The sequence below is a fragment of the Achroia grisella genome, unplaced genomic scaffold (genome assembly GCF_030625045.1).
Source record: "Achroia grisella isolate CSIRO2021 unplaced genomic scaffold, CSIRO_AGI_Agris_v1 utg149, whole genome shotgun sequence".
NCBI lineage: Eukaryota > Metazoa > Arthropoda > Insecta > Lepidoptera > Pyralidae > Achroia > Achroia grisella.
This window is the reverse complement of record NW_026712644.1, coordinates 3,025,473-3,046,305: the sequence shown is the minus strand read 5'-3', so window position 1 is coordinate 3,046,305 and position 20,833 is coordinate 3,025,473. Positions and strand designations below refer to the sequence as shown.

General features: G+C 33.0%; 1 protein-coding gene across 2 annotated transcripts in view; it reads right to left on the bottom strand.

Moving 5' to 3' along the window:
• LOC131840700 (uncharacterized) overlaps positions 1-20,833 on the bottom strand; it is an 83,563-nt gene that overhangs the window by 57,261 nt on the left and 5,469 nt on the right. For both annotated transcript variants that reach the window (XM_059188890.1, XM_059188889.1), the window contains 5 exons: positions 18,651-18,722; positions 18,254-18,388; positions 15,920-16,075; positions 14,031-14,152; positions 13,249-13,347 (listed from right to left, as the gene is read on the bottom strand). In XM_059188890.1, coding sequence (XP_059044873.1) covers positions 13,249-13,347; positions 14,031-14,152; positions 15,920-16,075; positions 18,254-18,388; positions 18,651-18,722 — 584 coding nt within the window. The remainder of the gene's footprint in view (positions 1-13,248; positions 13,348-14,030; positions 14,153-15,919; positions 16,076-18,253; positions 18,389-18,650; positions 18,723-20,833) is intronic.

Sequence of the window (20,833 nt, the reverse complement as noted above, 5' to 3'; positions counted from 1 at the left end):
CTTAGGTTACTTTTATTTTAGAAAAATAAAGTTAAATTCCACGCGGACGAAGTCGCGGGAACAGCTTGTTTTTAATAAAAACGGTTTATTTGATAGAAAAAACATCTTTTTTGTGGTACTTGAGAATGTTGAAGCCTGTTGTTTGTAATATTGAAATAACCGTTTTTTACTACTTGCAGATGAATATAAATACGGTACATACACCAAAATAACATATTTTACAATTTTTGTCCGTCTGTCTGTTTGTTCCGGCTAATCTCTGAAATGGCTGGACTGATTTTGACGGGACTTTTTTTGGCAGGTATCTGATGTAATAAGGAGTAACTTAGGCTACTTTTATTTTAGAAAAATAAAGTTAAAAACCACGTGGACGAAGTCGCGGGAACAGCTAGTGTATAATATATTAGAGATACCTACGTGTTTTTTTATTGATGACTAGCTGTACACGCGATTTCGTCCGTGTTGAATTTAACTTTATTTTTCTAAAATATAAGAAGTTAAATTCCACGCGGACGAAGTCGCGTGTACAGCTAGTTGTCGGTAGTCTAGCGATTTAGCTAGCACACTGCTTTGATTCCTGCTTGGTGGTCGAGGGTTCGATTCCTCGCACGCTGCAAACATTTGTATTCATGAGTATGATTGTTTGTAACGGTCTGGGTGTTTTCTATGTATAGATAATATATATGTATTTACGAAAAAAAATCTTTGTATTTATATCAGTACCCATAACATAATCTTCAGCTAGCTTAACTTGGGTCTAGATGAAGCTGTGTGAATTGTCCTGAGATTACTATTATTACTATAATAAATCTTTTCAAATCAGCCGATGTTTATTTTTGCCATAATACGTGCTGTTACCATGTGATAACATTACGTACGTACTTATTACTGTTTTAAATGTGATGCGTTCATTATTTATATTTCCTTTGAATTAAAGACAAATGTATATATATATATATATATATACACTTGCTCACTTAGTTGATCCAGCCACGATCCGTAGATATTGCTGATTCCACTATCTCTCTCTTTCTACCACTATAACGGTAGCGTGGCGGAACGGCAACATGTTGCCGTTCCGCGTTCTACCACTATCTTTGTATTCTAATATGCGATGTTGCCGTTCCGACCGAGACCATGCATTGTTGCCAAATGTATTCGTCGATAGTAGTAGATACCTATACTCGATATATATTTTTTCAACAATTTACTGCAATAGTGAATCCGTATCGGCAAAATTTTTTAAATGCACAAAGATTTTTTGGCTCTGAATATATTTAAAAATCATTTACTTGTGTGTTGATGAATTTATATACTAGTACATGAAGTACCTAATACTTGTTTTGATTTGAATAGGTAGCGATATTATGAATTTATTATACGTAATCTAAAGATTTTGACGAAATAAAAGTAATTAGTTATCTGTTAACCTTGACTTCATGCTGGCACCAGTATTATCAGATGATGAACATACTCTTCGAAAACTTACAGCAGAAATATCGTGTTTGGACTCATTAGATAGGTCTCGATGAATAGAGTTTAAAAAACTTAAAATAAATGGTAAATTAGAAATAATGTATAAATACTCCTTACGTAAAATTCAACCACTTTAAACTTAATAATAATAATAATTAGGAAAAGAGAAAAGCTATACATGCACTGAAAGTAATTGATGCCTTCCACACAATATTTTCAGTATTAAACAACTCTGTTTGTTCAGTAAAAGTGTAAATACACTGGTAACCTTTAATCATATTTTATATGCAAACATTACATATGCAAACCCTAAAGTTTTATTTCAGAATAGCCAGTAGTTTTCAAGAAATAAGTCTTTGAAATTGTACGTGTAACTTATATATATACTAGTTTTTTCACCATAACAAACAACACCAATATGGCCTAGTTAGTAGTTTACCTGTGTACCAATTAATAATAATAGTAATCTCAGGACAATTCACACAGCTTCATCTAGACCCAAGTTAAGCTAGCTGAAGATTATGTTATGGGTACTAGACAACTGATATAAATACAAAGATTTTTTTCGTAAATACATATATATTATCTATACATAGAAAACACCCAGACCGTTACAAACAATTTAATAATAAGTTAATAGTTTAATAAGTACGTACGTAATATTATCACATGGTAACAGCACGTATTATGGCAAAAATAAACATCGGCTGATTTGAAAAGATTTATTATAGTAATAATAGTAATCTCAGGACAATTCACACAGCTTCATCTAGACCCAAGTTAAGCTAGCTGAAGATTATGTTATGGGTACTGATATAAATACAAAGATTTTTTTTCGTAAATACATATATATTATCTATACATAGATAACACCCAGACCGTTACAAACAATCATACTCATGAATACAAATGTTTGCAGCGTGCGAGGAATCGAACCCTCGACCACCAAGCAGGAATCAAAGCAGTGTGCTAGCTAAATCGCTAGACTACCGACAACTAGCTGTACACGCGACTTCGTCCGCGTGGAATTTAACTTCTTATATTTTAGAAAAATAAAGTTAAATTCAACACGGACGAAATCGCGTGTACAGCTAGTCATCAATAAAAAAACACGTAGGTATCTCTAATATATTATACACTAGCTGTTCCCGCGACTTCGTCCACGTGGTTTTTAACTTTATTTTTCTAAAATAAAAGTAGCCTAAGTTACTCCTTATTACATCAGATACCTGCCAAAAAAAGTCCCGTCAAAATCAGTCCAGCCATTTCAGAGATTAGCCGGAACAAACAGACAGACGGACAAAAATTGTAAAATATGTTATTTTGGTGTATGTACCGTATTTATATTCATCTGCAAGTAGTAAAAAACGGTTATTTCAATATTACAAACAACATGCTTCAACATTCTCAAGTACCACAAAAAAGATGTTTTTTCTATCAAATAAACCGTTTTTATTAAAAACAAGCTGTTCCCGCGACTTCGTCCGCGTGGAATTTAACTTTATTTTTCTAAAATAAAAGTAACCTAAGTTACTCCTTATAAATCAGCTACCTGCCAAAAAAAAGTACCGTCAAAATCGGTCCAGCCATTTCAGAGATTAGCCGGAACAAACAGACCGACAGACAGACAGACAAAATTTATATCTAGAATTATTTATTTATTCATCCAAAATAATACAAATTGTGTAGGATAACGTAATAGTAACATTACAGTAAAATTTTGTCAACAACATAATAGCAACTTAAATATTAAATCTCGGTATATCTATAGACTAGCTGGCCCCAGCGACTTCGTCCGCGTGAAATTTTATTTTATTTTTCTAAAATAACAGTAGCGTAAGTTACTCCTTATTACATCAGCTACTTGCCAAAAAAAGTCCCGTCAAAATCGGTCCAGCTATTTCAGAGATTAGCCGGAACAAACAGACAGACAGACAAAACTTGTAAAATATGTTATTTTGGTGTATGTACCGTATTTATATTCATATGCAAGTAGTAAAAAACGGTTATTTCAATATTACAAACAGACACTCCAATTTTATTTACATGTATAGATGTATAGATTAAAAAAAAAGTAACAGTCACAAGGCTAGTCGTATGCCTAATATATATAATAATGTAATAAATTCATTTAAACAGAAATTGCGGGAACATTATTTAAATTTCTAACTTTTTTACTGTCCTTCTCCTTTTTTCACATCTTTCTGTTATATCCCTATAGTGCTCTCTATATTTTCTGTTTTTCTTACTTTCAATTTGAGACTGTACTTATAATTTGATTATCGGATCATTATGTATTTATTTATACATTTATGGGTTATATTTACATATATATTTATGTATGTATATTGTTATTTTTTTATAGAAATGTATATTTTGCTTATCTTTATTATCTTTATAAATCTTTTTTTGACATTTCTTATTTATATTAGTGCACCGCCAATAATCTTTCGCTGCACCACTCATGGTTGCCTGGTAAATAACGCGGCAAAATATTAAGTCCGCCACATGTACAAATTTTTTTGTGCATTAAAGTTAAAGAAATAAAAAAAATACAATACTGTTTAATGAAAATGCGTATTGTCTAGTGCTTTGAGATGTATCAAAATAAGGTCAACAAAAAAGTCCGTGATGGTATATGTCTATCTCTTAAGGATAACCAACAATAACCATTTTTTATCTTTTACATTTTACGGGAATTTTTTTATCGTATGTTTCCCTTAAAATCATGTAAACTATGTTATTATGTCATAATCTAAAGAAATAATAATATTTTATAGTGAAATATCCACTATAAAATACCAAAAAGTAGCAATGTAATTCGTTACGCGCGAATCAGGTGTTATAAGGTCAAAGGTCGGTGCACCCCGCGTATTTGATAAATAGTGCTTCTCTGGATGTCTTTAAGAGAAAATGGCAGTATGTACGTGTATATGTCACACACAAGTCCTTAAGTGTTAAGTTTTTCAAATGTACAATAAAGAATAAATATTTTTAAGTACAGTACTTACGTACATTAATATAATACCTACTTTTTACTTGTATCTATTGTTATCAAAATTAAATTATAAGTTCTTAACTTGACCACGACTATGTGACCCTCTCTTGGCGCCAAAACGAGTGAAAAAATGAACAGCATACGACGACGACGCAGTACCTATAGAGTGGAGCAACTGCTTATTCAGTTTTATTCAACTATTTAGTCCCTCCACCGTTACAATGAATGGAGGCGGATATTACAATGTACGTAGCATTGCGAATATAAAATATCTAGATTAGGTATAATAAATTCATAATTGATAGGCCGTTACGGTATCAGAGCCAAAGTCTTCTTTCTTTGTTTATGTACTATTAGATGCGACAGCGACTTTGTTTTTATATTACTATGTAATGATTGATATACCTAAAATAAATAAAATATCTGAGGTTTGGACAAAAATTCAAAAGGTACTTTATTTTGAAAAAGTATTTTGAAAATACCTATTTTGCATTTAGTATTTGAAATACAAAACACAAAACTATTTTTGTTTTTAGAGTGACATTTCTATGAATTCACTGTCGATAGCGAGCGGTGCGATGGAAAAAGATAACCGTTTATAAAAATATAATAAATAGCCCTGGACAATTAACACAGACTGATACTGAACTGATATAAATAGATATTTTTATTTTGTAAATACATATATAATATACATAGAAAACACCCAGACCGATGAAAACAATCGATGACCGATGAGTACAATTGTTTGCACCGTGCGAGAAATCGAACCCGCGACCATCGGATGTAAAGCGGTGTGACCACCGAGGCAGTCGAAATATATAAATAATCTTATGAATTTAATTTATTCTAATTTGTTTGTGTGCGCGGGGTGAGGTGTACGGTGCTCCCCCTGCCTCCACCGTTGCTGGAGCTTGCATGTATGGAGCATTGCGAATATAAAATATCTAGATTAGTAAATTCATAATTGATAGACCGTTACGGTATCTATATATATTCGGATTAAAATAAGTATCGCAGTAAGGACCAGTATATAAAGTGATCAACACAATTAATTGATTTTTGAAATATATATACAGAGCCAAAAAGTCTTTGTGTATTCAAAAAATATCTAATTTGTTTGTGTGCGCGGGGTGCGGTGTACGGTGCAGGGGGGACCCTGCCTCCACCGTTGCTGGAGCTTGCATGTATGGAGCATTGCGAATATAAAATATCTACATTAGTAAATTAATAAATTCATAATTGATAGACCGTTACGGTATCTATATATATTCGGATGAAAATAAGTATCGCAGTAAGGACGAGTATATAAAGTGATCAACATAATTAATTGATTTTTGGAATATATTCAGAGCCAAAAAGTCTTTGTGTATACCAAAAATTTAGCCGTTCGGAGCCAGTCATGCACGAATTTTTAGTAAAAAATGTGTCGAGTATATCGTACTATCGACGAATATATATGGCCACATCGCAAAATAGAATGCGACGTTGCCATACCGCCTGAGATATACGCGATAGGAGTCAAGTTATTCAGTGCAAAAGGTGGAATCAGCAAGTGTTTAGGTTGTGGCGTGATCAACAAAGTGCCCAAAGAGGTGTTTATATATATATTATATATATAAACACCTCTTTGGACACATTTTTTACTAAAAATTCGTGCATGACTGGCTCCGAACGGCTAAATTTTTGGTATACACAAAGACTTTTTGGCTCTGAATATATTTCAAAAATCAATTAATTATGTTGATCACTTTATATACTCGTCCTTACTGCGATACTTATTTTCATCCGAATATATATAGATACCGTAACGGTCTATCAATTATGAATTTATTCATTTACTAATCTAGATATTTTATATTCGCAATGCTCCATACATAGTAACTCCACCGTTGCAGGGGGGAGCACCGTACACCGCACCCCGCGCACACAAACAAATTAGATATTTTTTGAATACACAAAGACTTTTTGGCTCTGTATATATATTTCAAAAATCAATTAATTGTGTTGATCACTTTATATACTGGTCCTTACTGCGATACTTATTTTAATCCGAATATATATAGATACCGTAACGGTCTATCAATTATGAATTTATGAATTTACTAATCTAGATATTTTATATTCGCAATGCTCCATACATGCAAGCTCCAGCAACGGTGGAGGCAGGGGGGAGCACCGTACACCGCACCCCGCGCACGCAAACAAATTAGAATAAATTAAATTCATAAGATTATTTATATATTTCGACTGCCTCGGTGGTCACACCGCTTTACATCCGATGGTCGCGGGTTCGATTTCTCGCACGGTGCAAACAATTGTACTCATCGGTCATCGATTGTTTTCATCGGTCTGGGTGTTTTATATGTATATTATATATGTATTTACAAAATAAAAATATCTATTTATATCAGTTCAGTATCAGTCTGTGTTAATTGTCCAGGGCTATTTATTATATTTTTTATAAACAGTTATCTTTTTCCATCGCACCGCTCGCTATCGACAGTGAATTCATAGAAATGTCACTCTAAAAACAAAAATAGTTTTGTGTTTTGTATTTCAAATACTAAATGCAAAATAGGTATTTTCAAAATACTTTTTCAAAATAAAGTACCTTTTGAATTTTTGTCCAAACCTCAGATATTTTAGGTATATCAATCATTACATTGTGTAGTATAAAACAAAGTCGCTGTCGCATCTAACAGTACATAAATAAAGAAAGAAGACTTTTTGGCTCTGATACCGTAACGGTCTATCAATTATGAACTAAATAGTTGAATAAAACTGAATAAGCAGTTGCTCCACTCTATAGGTACTGCGTCGTCGTCGTATGCTGTTCATTTTTTCACTCGTTTTGGCGCCAAGAGAGGGTCACATAGTCGTGGTCAAGTTAAGAACTTATAATTTAATTTTGATAACAATAGATACAAGTAAAAAGTAGGTATTATATTAATGTACGTAAGTACTGTACTTAAAAATATTTATTCTTTATTGTACATTTGAAAAACTTAACACTTAAGGACTTGTACATATACACGTACATACTGCCATTTTCTCTTAAAGACATCCAGAGAAGCACTATTTATCAAATACGCGGGGTGCACCGACCTTTGACCTTATAACAGCTGATTCGCGCGTAACGAATTACATTGCTATTTTTTGGTATTTTATAGTGGATATTTCACTATAAAATATTATTATTTCTTTAGATTATGACGTAATAACATAGTTTACATGATTTTAAGGGAAACATACGATAAAAAAAATTCCCGTAAAATGTAAAAGATAAAAAATGGTTATTGTTGGTTATCCTTAAGAGATAGACATATACCATCACGGACTTTTTTGTTGACCTTATATTGATACATCTCAAAGCACTAGACAATACGCATTTTCATTAAACAGTAGTGTATTTTTATTTATTTATTTAACTTTAATGCACAAAAAAATTTGTACATGTGGTGGACGTAATATCTTGCCGCGTTAATTACCAGGCAACTATGAGTGGTGCAGAAAAAGATTATTGGCGGTGCACTAATATAAATAAGAAATGTCAAAAAAAGATATATAAATACAAAGCAAAATATAAATTTTTATAAAAAAATAACAATATACATACATAAATATATATGTAAATATAACCCATAAATGTATAAATATTCTATATAAATAAATACATAATGATCCGATAATCAAATTATAAGTACAGTCTCAAATTGAAAGTAAGAAAAACAGAAAATATAGACAGAACTATAGGGATATATCAGAAAGACGTGAAAAAAGGAGAAGGACAGTAAAAAAGTTAGAAATTTAAATAATGTTCCCGCATTTCTGTTTAAATGAATTTATTACATTATTATATATATTAGGCATACGACTAGCCTTGTGACTGTTACTTTTTTTTTTAATCTATACATCTATACATGTAAATAAAATTGGAGTGTCTGTTTGTAATATTGAAATAACCGTTTTTTACTACTTGCATATGAATATAAATACGGTACATACACCAAAATAACATATTTTACAAGTTTTGTCTGTCTGTCTGTCTGTCTGTTTGTTCCGGCTAATCTCTGAAATAGCAGGACCGATTTTGACGGGACTTTTTTTGCCAAGTAGCTGATATAATAAGGAGTAACTTACGCTACTATTATTTTAGAAAAATAAAATAAAATTTCACGCGGACGAAGTCGCTGGGGCCAACTAGTCTATAGATATACCGAGATTTAATGTTTAAGTTGCTATTATGTTGTTGACAAAATTTTACTGTAATGTTACTATTACGTTATCCTACACAATTTGTATTATTTTGGATGAATAAATAAATAAATAAATAATAATCTATACATATAAATAAAATTGGAGTGTCTGTTTGTAATATTGAAATAACCGTTTTTTACTACATGCATATGAATATAAATACGGTACATACACCAAAATAACATATTTTACAATTTTTGTCTGTCTGTCTGTTTGTTCCGGCTAATCTCTGAAATGGCTGGACCGATTTTGACGGGACTTTTTTTGGCAGGTAGCTGATGTAACAAGGAGTAACTTAGGCTACTTTTATTTTAGAAAAATAAAGTTAAAAACCATGTGGACGAAGTCGCGGGAACAGCTAGTGTATAATATATTAGAGATACCTACGTGTTTTTTTATTGATGATTAGCTGTACACGGGATTTCGTCCGTGTGGAATTTCACTTTATTTTTCTAAAATATAAGAAGTTAAATTCCACGCGGACGAAGTCGCGTGTACAGCTAGTTGTCGGTAGTCTAGCGATTTATCTAGCACACCGCTTTGATTCCTGCTTGGTGGTCGAGGGTTCGATTCCTCGCACGCTGCAAACATTTGTATTCATGAGTATGATTGTTTGTAACGGTCTGGGTGTTTTCTATGTATAGATAATATATATGTATTTACGAAAAAAAATCTTTGTATTTATATCAGTTGTCTAGTACCCATAACATAATCTTCAGCTAGCTTAACTTGGGTCTAGATGAAGCTGTGTGAATTGTCCTGAGATTACTATTATTACTATAATAAATCTTTTCAAATCAGCCGATGTTTATTTTTGCCATAATACGTGCTGTTACCATGTGATAATATTACGTACGTACTTATTACTGTTTTAAATGTGATGCGTTCATTATTTATATTTCCTTTGAATTAAAGACAAATGTATATATATATATATATATATATACACTTGCTCACTTAGTTGATCCAGCCACGATCCGTAGATATTGCTGATTCCACTATCTCTCTCTTTCTACCACTATAACGGTAGCGTGGCGGAACGGCAACATGTTGCCGTTCCGCGTTCTACCACTATCTTTGTATTCTAATATGCGATGTTGCCGTTCCGACCGAGACCATGCGTTGTTGCCAAATGTATTCGTCGATAGTAGTAGATACCTATACTCGATATATATTTTTTCAACAATTTCCTGCAATAGTGAATCCGTATCGGCAAATTTTTTTAAATGCACAAAGATTTTTTGGCTCTGAATATATTTAAAAATCATTTACTTGTGTGTTGATGAATTTATATACTAGTACATGAAGTACCTAATACTTGTTTTGATTTGAATAGGTAGCGATATTATGAATTTATTATACGTAATCTAAAAATTTTGACGAAATAAAAGTAATTAGTTATCTGTTAACCTTGACTTCATGCTGGCACCAGTATTATCAGATGATGAACATACTCTTCGAAAACTTACAGCAGAAATATCGTGTTTGGACTCATTAGATAGGTCTCGATGAATAGAGTTTAAAAAACTTAAAATAAATGGTAAATTAGAAATAACGTATAAAAACACTCTACGTAAAATTCAACCACTTTAAAACTTAATAATAATAATTAGGAAAAGAGCAAAGCTATAAATGCACTGAAAGTAATTGATGCCTTCCACACAATATTTTCAGTATTAAACAACTCTGTTTGTTCAGTAAAAGTGTAAATACACTGGTAGGGGGGAAATGGGATTGTTAGTAATGTGGACTAATGATTACTAGCAATGTACCATATCAGGTTGACCTCCACGCGGTTCCCCCTGGAAACCATCGTGTTAAATTCCTGGTGAATTTGTCACGATGGGCTAACTGACCTGACCTCATGCTCATATTATCACCCTCCACTGGTGCCCCGCCAGCGTAAACCGTTAGCGCAGGCGGATGCACCATTCCATTATCATATACAAAAAAAAAAAATACACTGGTAACCTTTAATCCTATTTTATATGCAAACATTACATATGCAAACCCTAAAGTTTTATTTCAGAATGGCCAGTAGTTTTGAAGAAATAAGTCTTTGAAATTGTACGTGTAACTTATATATATACTAGTTTTTTCACCATAACAAGCAACACCAATATGGCCTAGTTAGTAGTGTACCTGTGTACCAATACCACATTACCACACAGACACTCCGAGTTCGAATTGCTTTCCGTCCGTTTACTTTTATTATTTATTTTTTTGTTTTTTTTTTAATTTAATATTTTAATAATCAATTTAATTTATACGACTATTAATTTATAATAAAAACGTAGTTAAGCATTAAATTAATTTTACTAGTTAGGAATGTACCTGTGTACCAACTTACCACACAGCCATCCCGGGTTCGATTCCTACCATTGGCTTTTTTTTGTTTTTTTTTTAAAGTAATATTTAAAATTAACTACTTTAATAATTAAATGAATTTAATCGATAAAAACGTCGTTAAGTATTAAATTAATTTTAAGTGATATTAACTATTATATTATGCATAAAAAATATTTTGTGATAATAAAGAAAATACATTTAAAATGTTTTACTTGTTGTGTTAATTATTTATAAGATCTTACTATAATTGTTAGCTGCTTTACAATTTAGAAAGTATAATAGGTAATGTAAATTAAAATTAATTTAATACTTAATAACGTTTTGTTCGATTAAATTCATTTCATTATTAAAATAGTTAATTTAAAATATAAAATAAAGACAAAACAAAAAAAAAATAACAAAAAAAAAATCGGTGGCGGGAATCGAACCTTGAGCGTCCGTTTGGTAAGTTGATTTGAAATTCAAAGGCTTATTTCTTCGAAATTACTGGTCATTTTGAAATAATACTTAGGGTTCGCATACCCTTATCGGATACTACTACTACACGGAGTCTCGTCAAAATAAAATATCTAGGTTAGGTATAATAAATTCATAATTAATAGACCGTTACGGTATCTGTATACATTCGGATCAAAACAAGTACTATGAAATAAGAACGAGTATATAAATTGATTAACACAAGTAATTGATTTTTGAAATATATTCAGAGCCAAAAAGTCTTCTTTCTTTATTTATGTACTTGTTAGATGCGACAGCGACTTTGTTTTATACTATACGATGTAATGATTGATATACCTAAAATAAATAAAATATGTGAGGTTTGGACAAAAACTCAAAAGGTAATTTATTCTGTAAAAGTATTTTGAAAATACTTATTTTGCTTTTAGTGTTATAGTACTTTAAGTGTTATATTTTAAGTAACAATGTTTAATTATAATTAATACTACTGCACCAACACTCCGATCGTGCAAAAAATTTTGCTGTTTCATTATTTTTTAGTTCAATTAGTGGTCTACCTAAGTCCTGGGCTAAGCGGGGGGAGAGTCATGACCCCCCATGACTCCCAAGACCTCCATGACGCTCCCCCCTAGATCCGCTGTTGCGTCTTCTCTTCATTCGCTCAGTACGTTGTTACAAAAGGAAAAATTCCCGTCCAAAAAATAACAAGTATTGAGTTTTGATCTGGAGTCACGTTACTCCAGACTGATTTCTATAAATATTTAGATTAGATAGACTATTATTCTTGAAATACTAGCTAGACATTATTAAGTTACTGTAGCCATAATGTAGTAGCCCAAACGTGCCAATGAGGAAGCCCTTGGCAAATGCTGCACCCTGATTGGCCCGTTTGAATTGGATCAAGAAGTGGTCGTATGCCAAAAAGGTGGATTTGTATAAAATCGTGTATAAATCGCTTAATTATTATTATTACTCGTCGTGACAGTTGTGGCTCAAAACGGATCAACATTTATATATGGTCAGCTGGCATTAGATCAACAAAAGGCCTCCGGATCAACAAGTGAAAATGGATCAACAAAAAACTACCTATACGGCACGTCTGAGCCACAAAGTGCCCAAGGGGATATTTATATATATATATATATATATTTATATATATATATATATTATATATATAAATATATGATCAGTCTATTACCCCTTTTATGGGGTAATAGACTGATCATTGCGGGTAAAAATCACCAAACAATGATAGTATAAATTATGAATGATGAGGATGGATAATTTTTAAGTGGAAGACAAAAATTTGCGGACTATTCTACAAGTGTTTAATATTACAGCTTTTTGGAGAAGGATGAAAGTAAGTGGGTGAAGTTGTAATATCTTGAGGCTAGTGTGTAGGGATGTTGGGATGACACCTGTGGACGAGATAATAATTGGGAGAGTGTTCATTGTTTCTACCTGCCATTGTATTTTTAGTTCTATTGCTACTTAGTAATTTTTTCTGTATGTGTTGATAGAAGATTATGTGTATTTGGTATTGCAATATCTATAAGGTAAACTATTTTATTATTATTATAAAACAAAGTCGCGGTCGCTGTCTGTCCGTCCCTTAAATCTTTAAAACTACGCAACGAATTCTACCTTAGGACTAGATGGCTCTGTGTGAATTGTTCTGAGATATATTATTACATTATATTACTTACAAGCTGAGATTTCTTTCCTATGGCGCGATGGGAGATCCCTTCACTAGATTCTCCGCCTCCTTCAGTGTCAGAATCGGGCTCCGAGGTTGACATGTAGCCCTGTTTAATAGAACATATAATATTATATATAAAATTCTCGTGTCACGATGTTAGTTACCATACTCCTCCGAAACGGTTTCACCGATTTTTATGAAGTTTTATACGCATATTCAGTAGGTCTGAGAATCGAATACTTTCTATTTTATATAACCCTAAGTGATAACGGTTGTCCACATATAACATATTTTTTGTTTTTTGGACAGTTGAAATACCTTGAGGTCCTAAGGGTACATAATAAACCAAACACTTGTGTTTTATTGGTTTATTGCTCATTCACAAATACAGGTACACTTAGGTCGATAGAACCGTACAAAATTCTCGAACATTCTACGATTGAATACAAAACCTGGCAACACCTCAACTGATTTTGCACAAAACGAAACGATGGCGCGTTTTACTTTTCTGACAGCGCCATCTAGTAACATTTGTGAGAATTAAACTTGCTTTATATTTCTAACAACAGTTTTCATTCATATTATTTAATAATGAGGCATTAAAAATACATACAACCCTAAATTTTCACCAATCACTATTTTTAATAGGGATTTTAATTTTATTTGATTTGAATTGAATTATTACATACATACAACCCTAAATTTTCACTATTTTTAATAGCGATTTTAATTTCATTTGATTTGAATTGAATAATTACATAAAAAACCATTAATGACAAAAAATCATACTTCGAATTTAAAGTGCGAGACAGGCGTCGAATTCTGTTCCTGTAATTTCGGAACAATCTTCTTTGGCACGTAACACTTGACGGGCGGTTTCACTTTCAATGTTTCTCGCATTTCCGATACTTCTGAAACGGTCAAGAATTGAAAAATACAATACAAACTTATTTACATATATCACGACTATTATACTAGACTAGCTTTTGCCCGCGGCTTCGCTCGCGTTAATTTATCCCCTTGAGGGGTGGAATTTATCAAAATCCTTTCTTAGGGGATGTCTACGTCACAGTAGCTTTAGGCATGTAAAGTCTCAGCCCGATCGGTTTAAAATTGACCAAGTTTCATACAAACTTTCATCCCCTATTTTATCCCCTTGGGGGTAGAATTAATCAAAATCCTTTCTTAGCGGATGCCTACGTCATAACATCTACCTGCATGCCAAATTTCAGCACGATCCGTCCAGTGGTTTGGGCTGTGCGTTGATAGATCACTATGTCAGTCACCTTTGAGTTATATATATTTAGATGGGGGGTAGCGAGTGGAATCGACTGGTTGCGAAACAGCAGGAACAAAATCGAAAATTAATCGTAGAGATAGTTATTCCTGCACCGGATATTAAGTTAGGAATCTAAATTTGTAACGGCTAAATTTAAACTCATCTTAGTATTTCAGATGCTCCAATTTACCAAAACGCCGTAGCCCTGGAAAACATCGCTGTTAATTCCTGATGAATCTGCCACAATTCACTCACTAACCTGACATGCTCATCCTATCATCCTCCACTGGTGCCCCGACTGTATATAGCATTAGCGGAGACGGGTGCACCATTCTATTATGGAAGACCTTCGGTTCTATAATATATAGAGTCCCAACCGTACCCGTACATGAACAGTAGCAAACACATCACCCAACTGCCTGTAACTTCATGTTATCCTGGTACTTTCACTGTATCACGCTCATTATACTATAAGAGCATGGCACAGGCCTGACCCCATTCTCATCTAGTCATACTCCATTGGTGCCCCGCCAGCACCTGTGTCTGTTTCTATATTTCTATCGGTCCAAGTGTTTTCCCTTCGGTTCTATATTATATAGACAGTGTCAACCGTCGCCTATATACATGAACCAAAGGCATCATCCAACTGCCTGTAACTTCATGTTATCCTGGTATTTTCACTGTATCACGCTCATTATGTTATAAGAGCATGGAGCAGACCTGACCCCATATAGTTCTCATATAGTCATCCTCCATTGGTGCCTCGTCAGCATCTACCTGTGTCTGTCTGTATATTTCTATCGGTCTAAGTGTTTTCCCTTCTGTTCTATAATATATAGACAGTGTCAACCGTCGCCTATATACATGAACCAAAGACGTCATCCAACTGCCTGTAACTTCATGTTATCCTGGTACTTTCACTGTATCACACTCATTATTTTATAAGATTATGTAACTGATCTGACCTCATTCTCATCTTATCATCCTCCATTGGTGCCCCGCCAGCACCTACCTGTGTCTGTTTCTGGTTCTATATTTCTATCAGTCTAGGTGTTTTGTATTTAAAAAAAATATCTATATATTTATATCAGTTGTCTAGTACCCATAAAACTCTGCTTATCTTGAGACTAGATGGCGCTGTATGAATTGTCCTGAAATATTATTATTAATACTAGTAGACCCGACCACATGTTGCTGTGGCTGAGGTTCTTGAATAAAATAATATTGCGACTATAAATTGAGATGTAAGCTATCCTATCTTTCAAGTTGGATCAAATTGCACACAATGTGCAAATCAAATTTGCAATCGATTCAATAGTTTAAGAGTCCATCGCGGACAAACAACGTGACACATAATTTTTATATATAAAGATATTTACTTTGACCAATATTTTCTTACCTTCCCCGGCTAGTTCAGAGCAGGGATGAGGTATCGCTACCCCCAATAGACGGGGGCGGCTGCCCGCAAAATGTATCAACTCTGAATCGAAGTGGTCAGTACATAGGAAACGTTTGTACAGAATCTCTTTTGGCAAAGCTGCGAATTCACAATTTCCTGAAAGAAAAAAACAATATAATTTTATATAATTTAAATTTAAATTAAGTGGCCAGTCTGTCGGTGTTTTATAGGATACACTTTGGCGAGTGCTCACAGGACCTGCATAATTTGATCTTGCCTTCTTTTTTTACCTCCCAACTACACGACGAACACTGAGACTTCATCAGTACGTCGTGGAAATTCCGCACAATCGCACTGAGCGGTTCGCATCGTCCTTCCTAATACGCACTGCCAAAGAGTGGAACACACTTCCAGCTTTTGTGTTCCCGGAGAAATACAACCCCGGATTCTTCAAGTCTATAGTGAATAGATATCTTCTGGGTAAGAGCGCTACATCCTAGGTCTTGCCATCATTTACCATCAGATGAGGTAATACCAAGCGCAAACCCATTATTAATAAAAAAAAATACTAATATCCTTATTAAAAAATAGAAGTTGGTGGTGGAAGGGTGAAAATTTAGGGTTTTTTTTTTGTTAGAAACCAACAGCGTTACAATTTAATTTACATTAACGTATGTTGTAATATTAAAGCTACTATAGGTTTCACTGAATTAACACAAAGTATGTAGTATTGGCTTGCGCTAAAACAAAATAACAAAATAGGAAATCAACGAATTAAACTGAATACATAAAAAAAATGAATTAAATAAATGATTGAATGAATGAGTGTGGAAGCTATACATCTCCATATAATATATACTACACACTGATGCCGGTAATTTGTCCATACAATGCAGTGTGCATATTATATAGATACTAGACTATCGCTTCGTAACTGTCACTTATATATTTAACAACGTGCTTTTTAAATGTACCTTTTGTGTGAAAAAACAAGTCCACGTCATGAAATTCGTTATTGTATACACGAGGAATTCTAGCGAGGGGTGAGTTAGTTGCATAGTTTGAGGCACGGCGAGGTACTGCCAAAAGCGGGGTGTGCCGTGTGCGGCGCGACGGTGTACGGTAAGACACGGCAGCTACCAGCTCCTCGCAGTCAAAACGACCCCGTACGATATAGGGTTGTGTGTAGGTTTATTAAAATGTTAGAAGTGAACAACCCTTATCGCTTAGGGGTATGAAAAATAGATCAGACCTACTGAATATGCATATATCATCATCATCACATAGTATAAAACAAAGTCGCTGTCGCTCTCTGTCCGTCCCTATGTATGCTTAAATCTTTAAAACTACGCAACGGATTCTGAAGCGGTTTTTTTTAAATAGATAGAATGATTCAAGAGGAAGTTTTATATATATAATACATGTACAGTGTACACCCGTGCGAAGCCGGGGCGAGTAGTAATTTCATAAAAATCTGACAATGAAATATCTTCCAAATTTCTTTTGTTTTAAATTCTTAATAATATTATGGAATGCAAGGATTATTGAGTATTGAGAATAGAATAGAAAATCATTTATTCAAATAAACTTACATTGAAGCACTTTTGAATAGTCATAACATTTTTTTAATCTACCGCTCATTCGGAAAGCTGTCTCATCACAAGAAGAACGAGTAAGTAACTTGCATGTTGCTCTTTTAAATAATTTTATTATTACTTTACGTTTTTAAGTTTAAGTGTGTGAATACAAACCACTAATTAGCACTAATTCAATTAAATACTCAAATAGAAAAAATATTGAATACATAACCAACTGGTTAAACAATTAGTAAGAGGAAATCAGTCATAGTGATTAGAGCAGACCAGTCCCTACGAGCAGCACCCGTTCACGAGTATGACGGATGAGCCAGCCATCACTGCACTCGACCATATTTTAGGGAGCCCAATGATCCGGCCCACCACGCCGCTACAAGTCTGGACATTTTAGTGAGCATGACTACTCAAAACACTAGACCACGTCAAAGCTACTTACAATTGCCATCTGATAGTTATAGTATTCATATGTCGTCACATAAGAATGCATGCGGCAATCAATACAAAAACCGCTACGCTTTCATATTTCTAAAATAATTAAATCAAGAAAGCAATGAGAAAATTAAATTATAACGTTGTATGCTAATAAACTAATTATTTACTTGATATGTTGTCTTCTATGAATTCGTCTATCCTGTAATAGGCTTTCTTACACAAAAATTGTTTAATATAAGATTTGAATTGCCTCTCTGTCAGATTTAGTGCACATTCTGGCAGTTTATTATTATTGAGTTAAACTTACCAGAGTTTAAAATCCACGCGTCTGCTCTATCTGGATCCTTCACGGGGAATCTGAACATGGAATGTGTTTCCGTTGTGTTCTTACATTTTTGGTATGAACATTTTGTATAATACACTTTCGGCGGAGCCGTTGTAGCTGTAACAAAGGTTTTTTTTTAATTTCAGGTATAATAATTACTAATTTTAAATCGCGGCTTCGCTCGCATTGAATCAAACATTTCTTTTTTAAATAAAAAGTATCCTATGTTCATTCTAATACGTCCAAGAGCATGTGTACAAAATTTCATGATGATCGGTTCGGTAGTTTTTGCGTACTTACGGGCCGAAACCAAGTAACTGCAGTGTGTGTGTGTGTGTATGTGTGAGTGTGTACGTGTACTTATTATTATGATACCGACCTGTCGGCATATCCGTCGGAGATTCTATAACAGCACCACAAACTTTCTGTTCGGCAGCCATCGTAGATTGCGCTGCAAAAATAACAATTCTTAATATTTGACGGTCTCTGTGGTCTAGCGGTTTATCACACCGCTTTAAAAGTCGCGGGTTCGATTCCTCGCACGATGCAAACATTTGTATTCATGAGTATGATTGTTTGTATCGGTCTGGGTGTATTCTATGTATATTATGTATGTATGGATCTATGTAAGTCGTAGTGTTACAGGTCTTAGCACCTAACAATACTCCAAAACCCTCGATAAATAAAAGGCAAGTTGTGGGTAACTGCTAATTTGTGATAAAGGGATTGAACAAAAGTAAATAAAACAATATTAGTGTTGAAAATTGTATTTATTTCACATATTTTTGTGTTCTTAAAATTATTTCATATATAGTACGACCTCCATGGATTAGCGGTTTAGCAAATCTTGACTTACAGGTCACAAGTTTGATTCTATGCATGACACAAACATTTGTATTCATGGCTATAATTGTTTGGATCAGTCTCGACTTTTTTTTTTATTTATTTAATTGAGGCTACTAATGGCCAATATTATAAATACCTTACAGACTAACATACATATAAATTATATTATAATTAATCTATAAGCTATCAAACAGTCTGTTTGTAATATTGAAATAACAGTTTTTTACTACATGCATATGAATATAAATATGGTACATACACCAAAATAACATTTTCTACAATTTTTGTCTGTCTGTTTGTTCTGGCTAATCTCTGAAATGACTGGACCAATTTTGACGGGACTTTTTTTGGCAGGTAGCTGATGTAATAAGAAGTAACTTAGGCTAGTTTTATTTTAGAAAAATAAAGTTAAATTCCATGTGGGTGAAGACGCGAGTGCATCTAGTATCTCTCTAAAAAAAATGGCTGAATTCCGTTATAATTAATTAAAAAAACAATACATGACACTATCTGTCTCTAAAAAAATTGTAATATTCTTTTATACCTGGCATATAAGTATATGGGTGACTTAAATCCTCGGAGATCTTATATGAATTTGGTACAGCATTTTTCCGGAGCCTCTTCCTATGTCCACTTTCATTTGATATATATTTCTTGTCAAAATGGTCTATACACAAATATCTTGACCGCAAACGTTTCTCTGTCATATGGCTGATAGTCATATTACCTAAAGCCATAAAAATTTGCAAACTCAATAAAAAAAAATTTGTAGTAATAAAAAAAAAGTTGTAAGACAAATGTTCTAATTTTCATGGATTTGTTATCTATTTATTAAATGAAGTAACTACTAATTTATTTAATTACTGTTGTAAATTGTTTCTATTTTAAACAAAATATAAAAAATATTTGAACTACTAAACCTGAATATCATTGTTTAAAAGAACAACAGGAATATTTTTTGTTAATTCTTCTTGTACTGATTCTGAAATGGCGGCAAATTAAAAAAAAATAGTACTATTTAAAACTGTACAATATTAAGTTTTAATATTTAAATAAGATTATTAATATATGAATTAAAAATTATTACGTGAACATCCTTCTATATTTACATAAATTAATATATATTAAAATTAATATGGACATATAAATATAAACTAATAAATACATCGTTTCAACAGAATTTATTGTTTTTGTTGTTTATAATAATCGCCAAATGCATAAGCAAAGGTTTCTACACTACACAGTCAATTAAACTAAAATAGAATGTAATAAAAGTTACAAGTTTCTCGAATTAAAAAAAATATATTACCGGGCTTATTTTTTAATAAATTCTATTGGAACTGTGTTCTAAATTTAAACTATAAATAAATGTAATCGCTTACCGCAATTATTCAGCCACACTTTCAAGCGATTCGCCTGATTCCAAGGAAAACGAAACATTGATTTCGTGTCCGATGTATTTGAGCACATAAAATAGGAACAAGAGTGTGAAGGCATTATGTTTTTCACAAATATCACGCGTAAAACTTAATTTGAGTTGCAAAACAACTCGAAAAACGTACTGAAAAATGTATAATCACTGACAGCATCCACAGATAATAACCACAACAAAAACCAATGTTGCCAGGTAACCGTTTCGTTTTCGCCCAAAATATTGCTTAAATATCTCCGAAATTCCAAAGTCGATTGTTTCACAAAAATGAATGTAAAACTTAT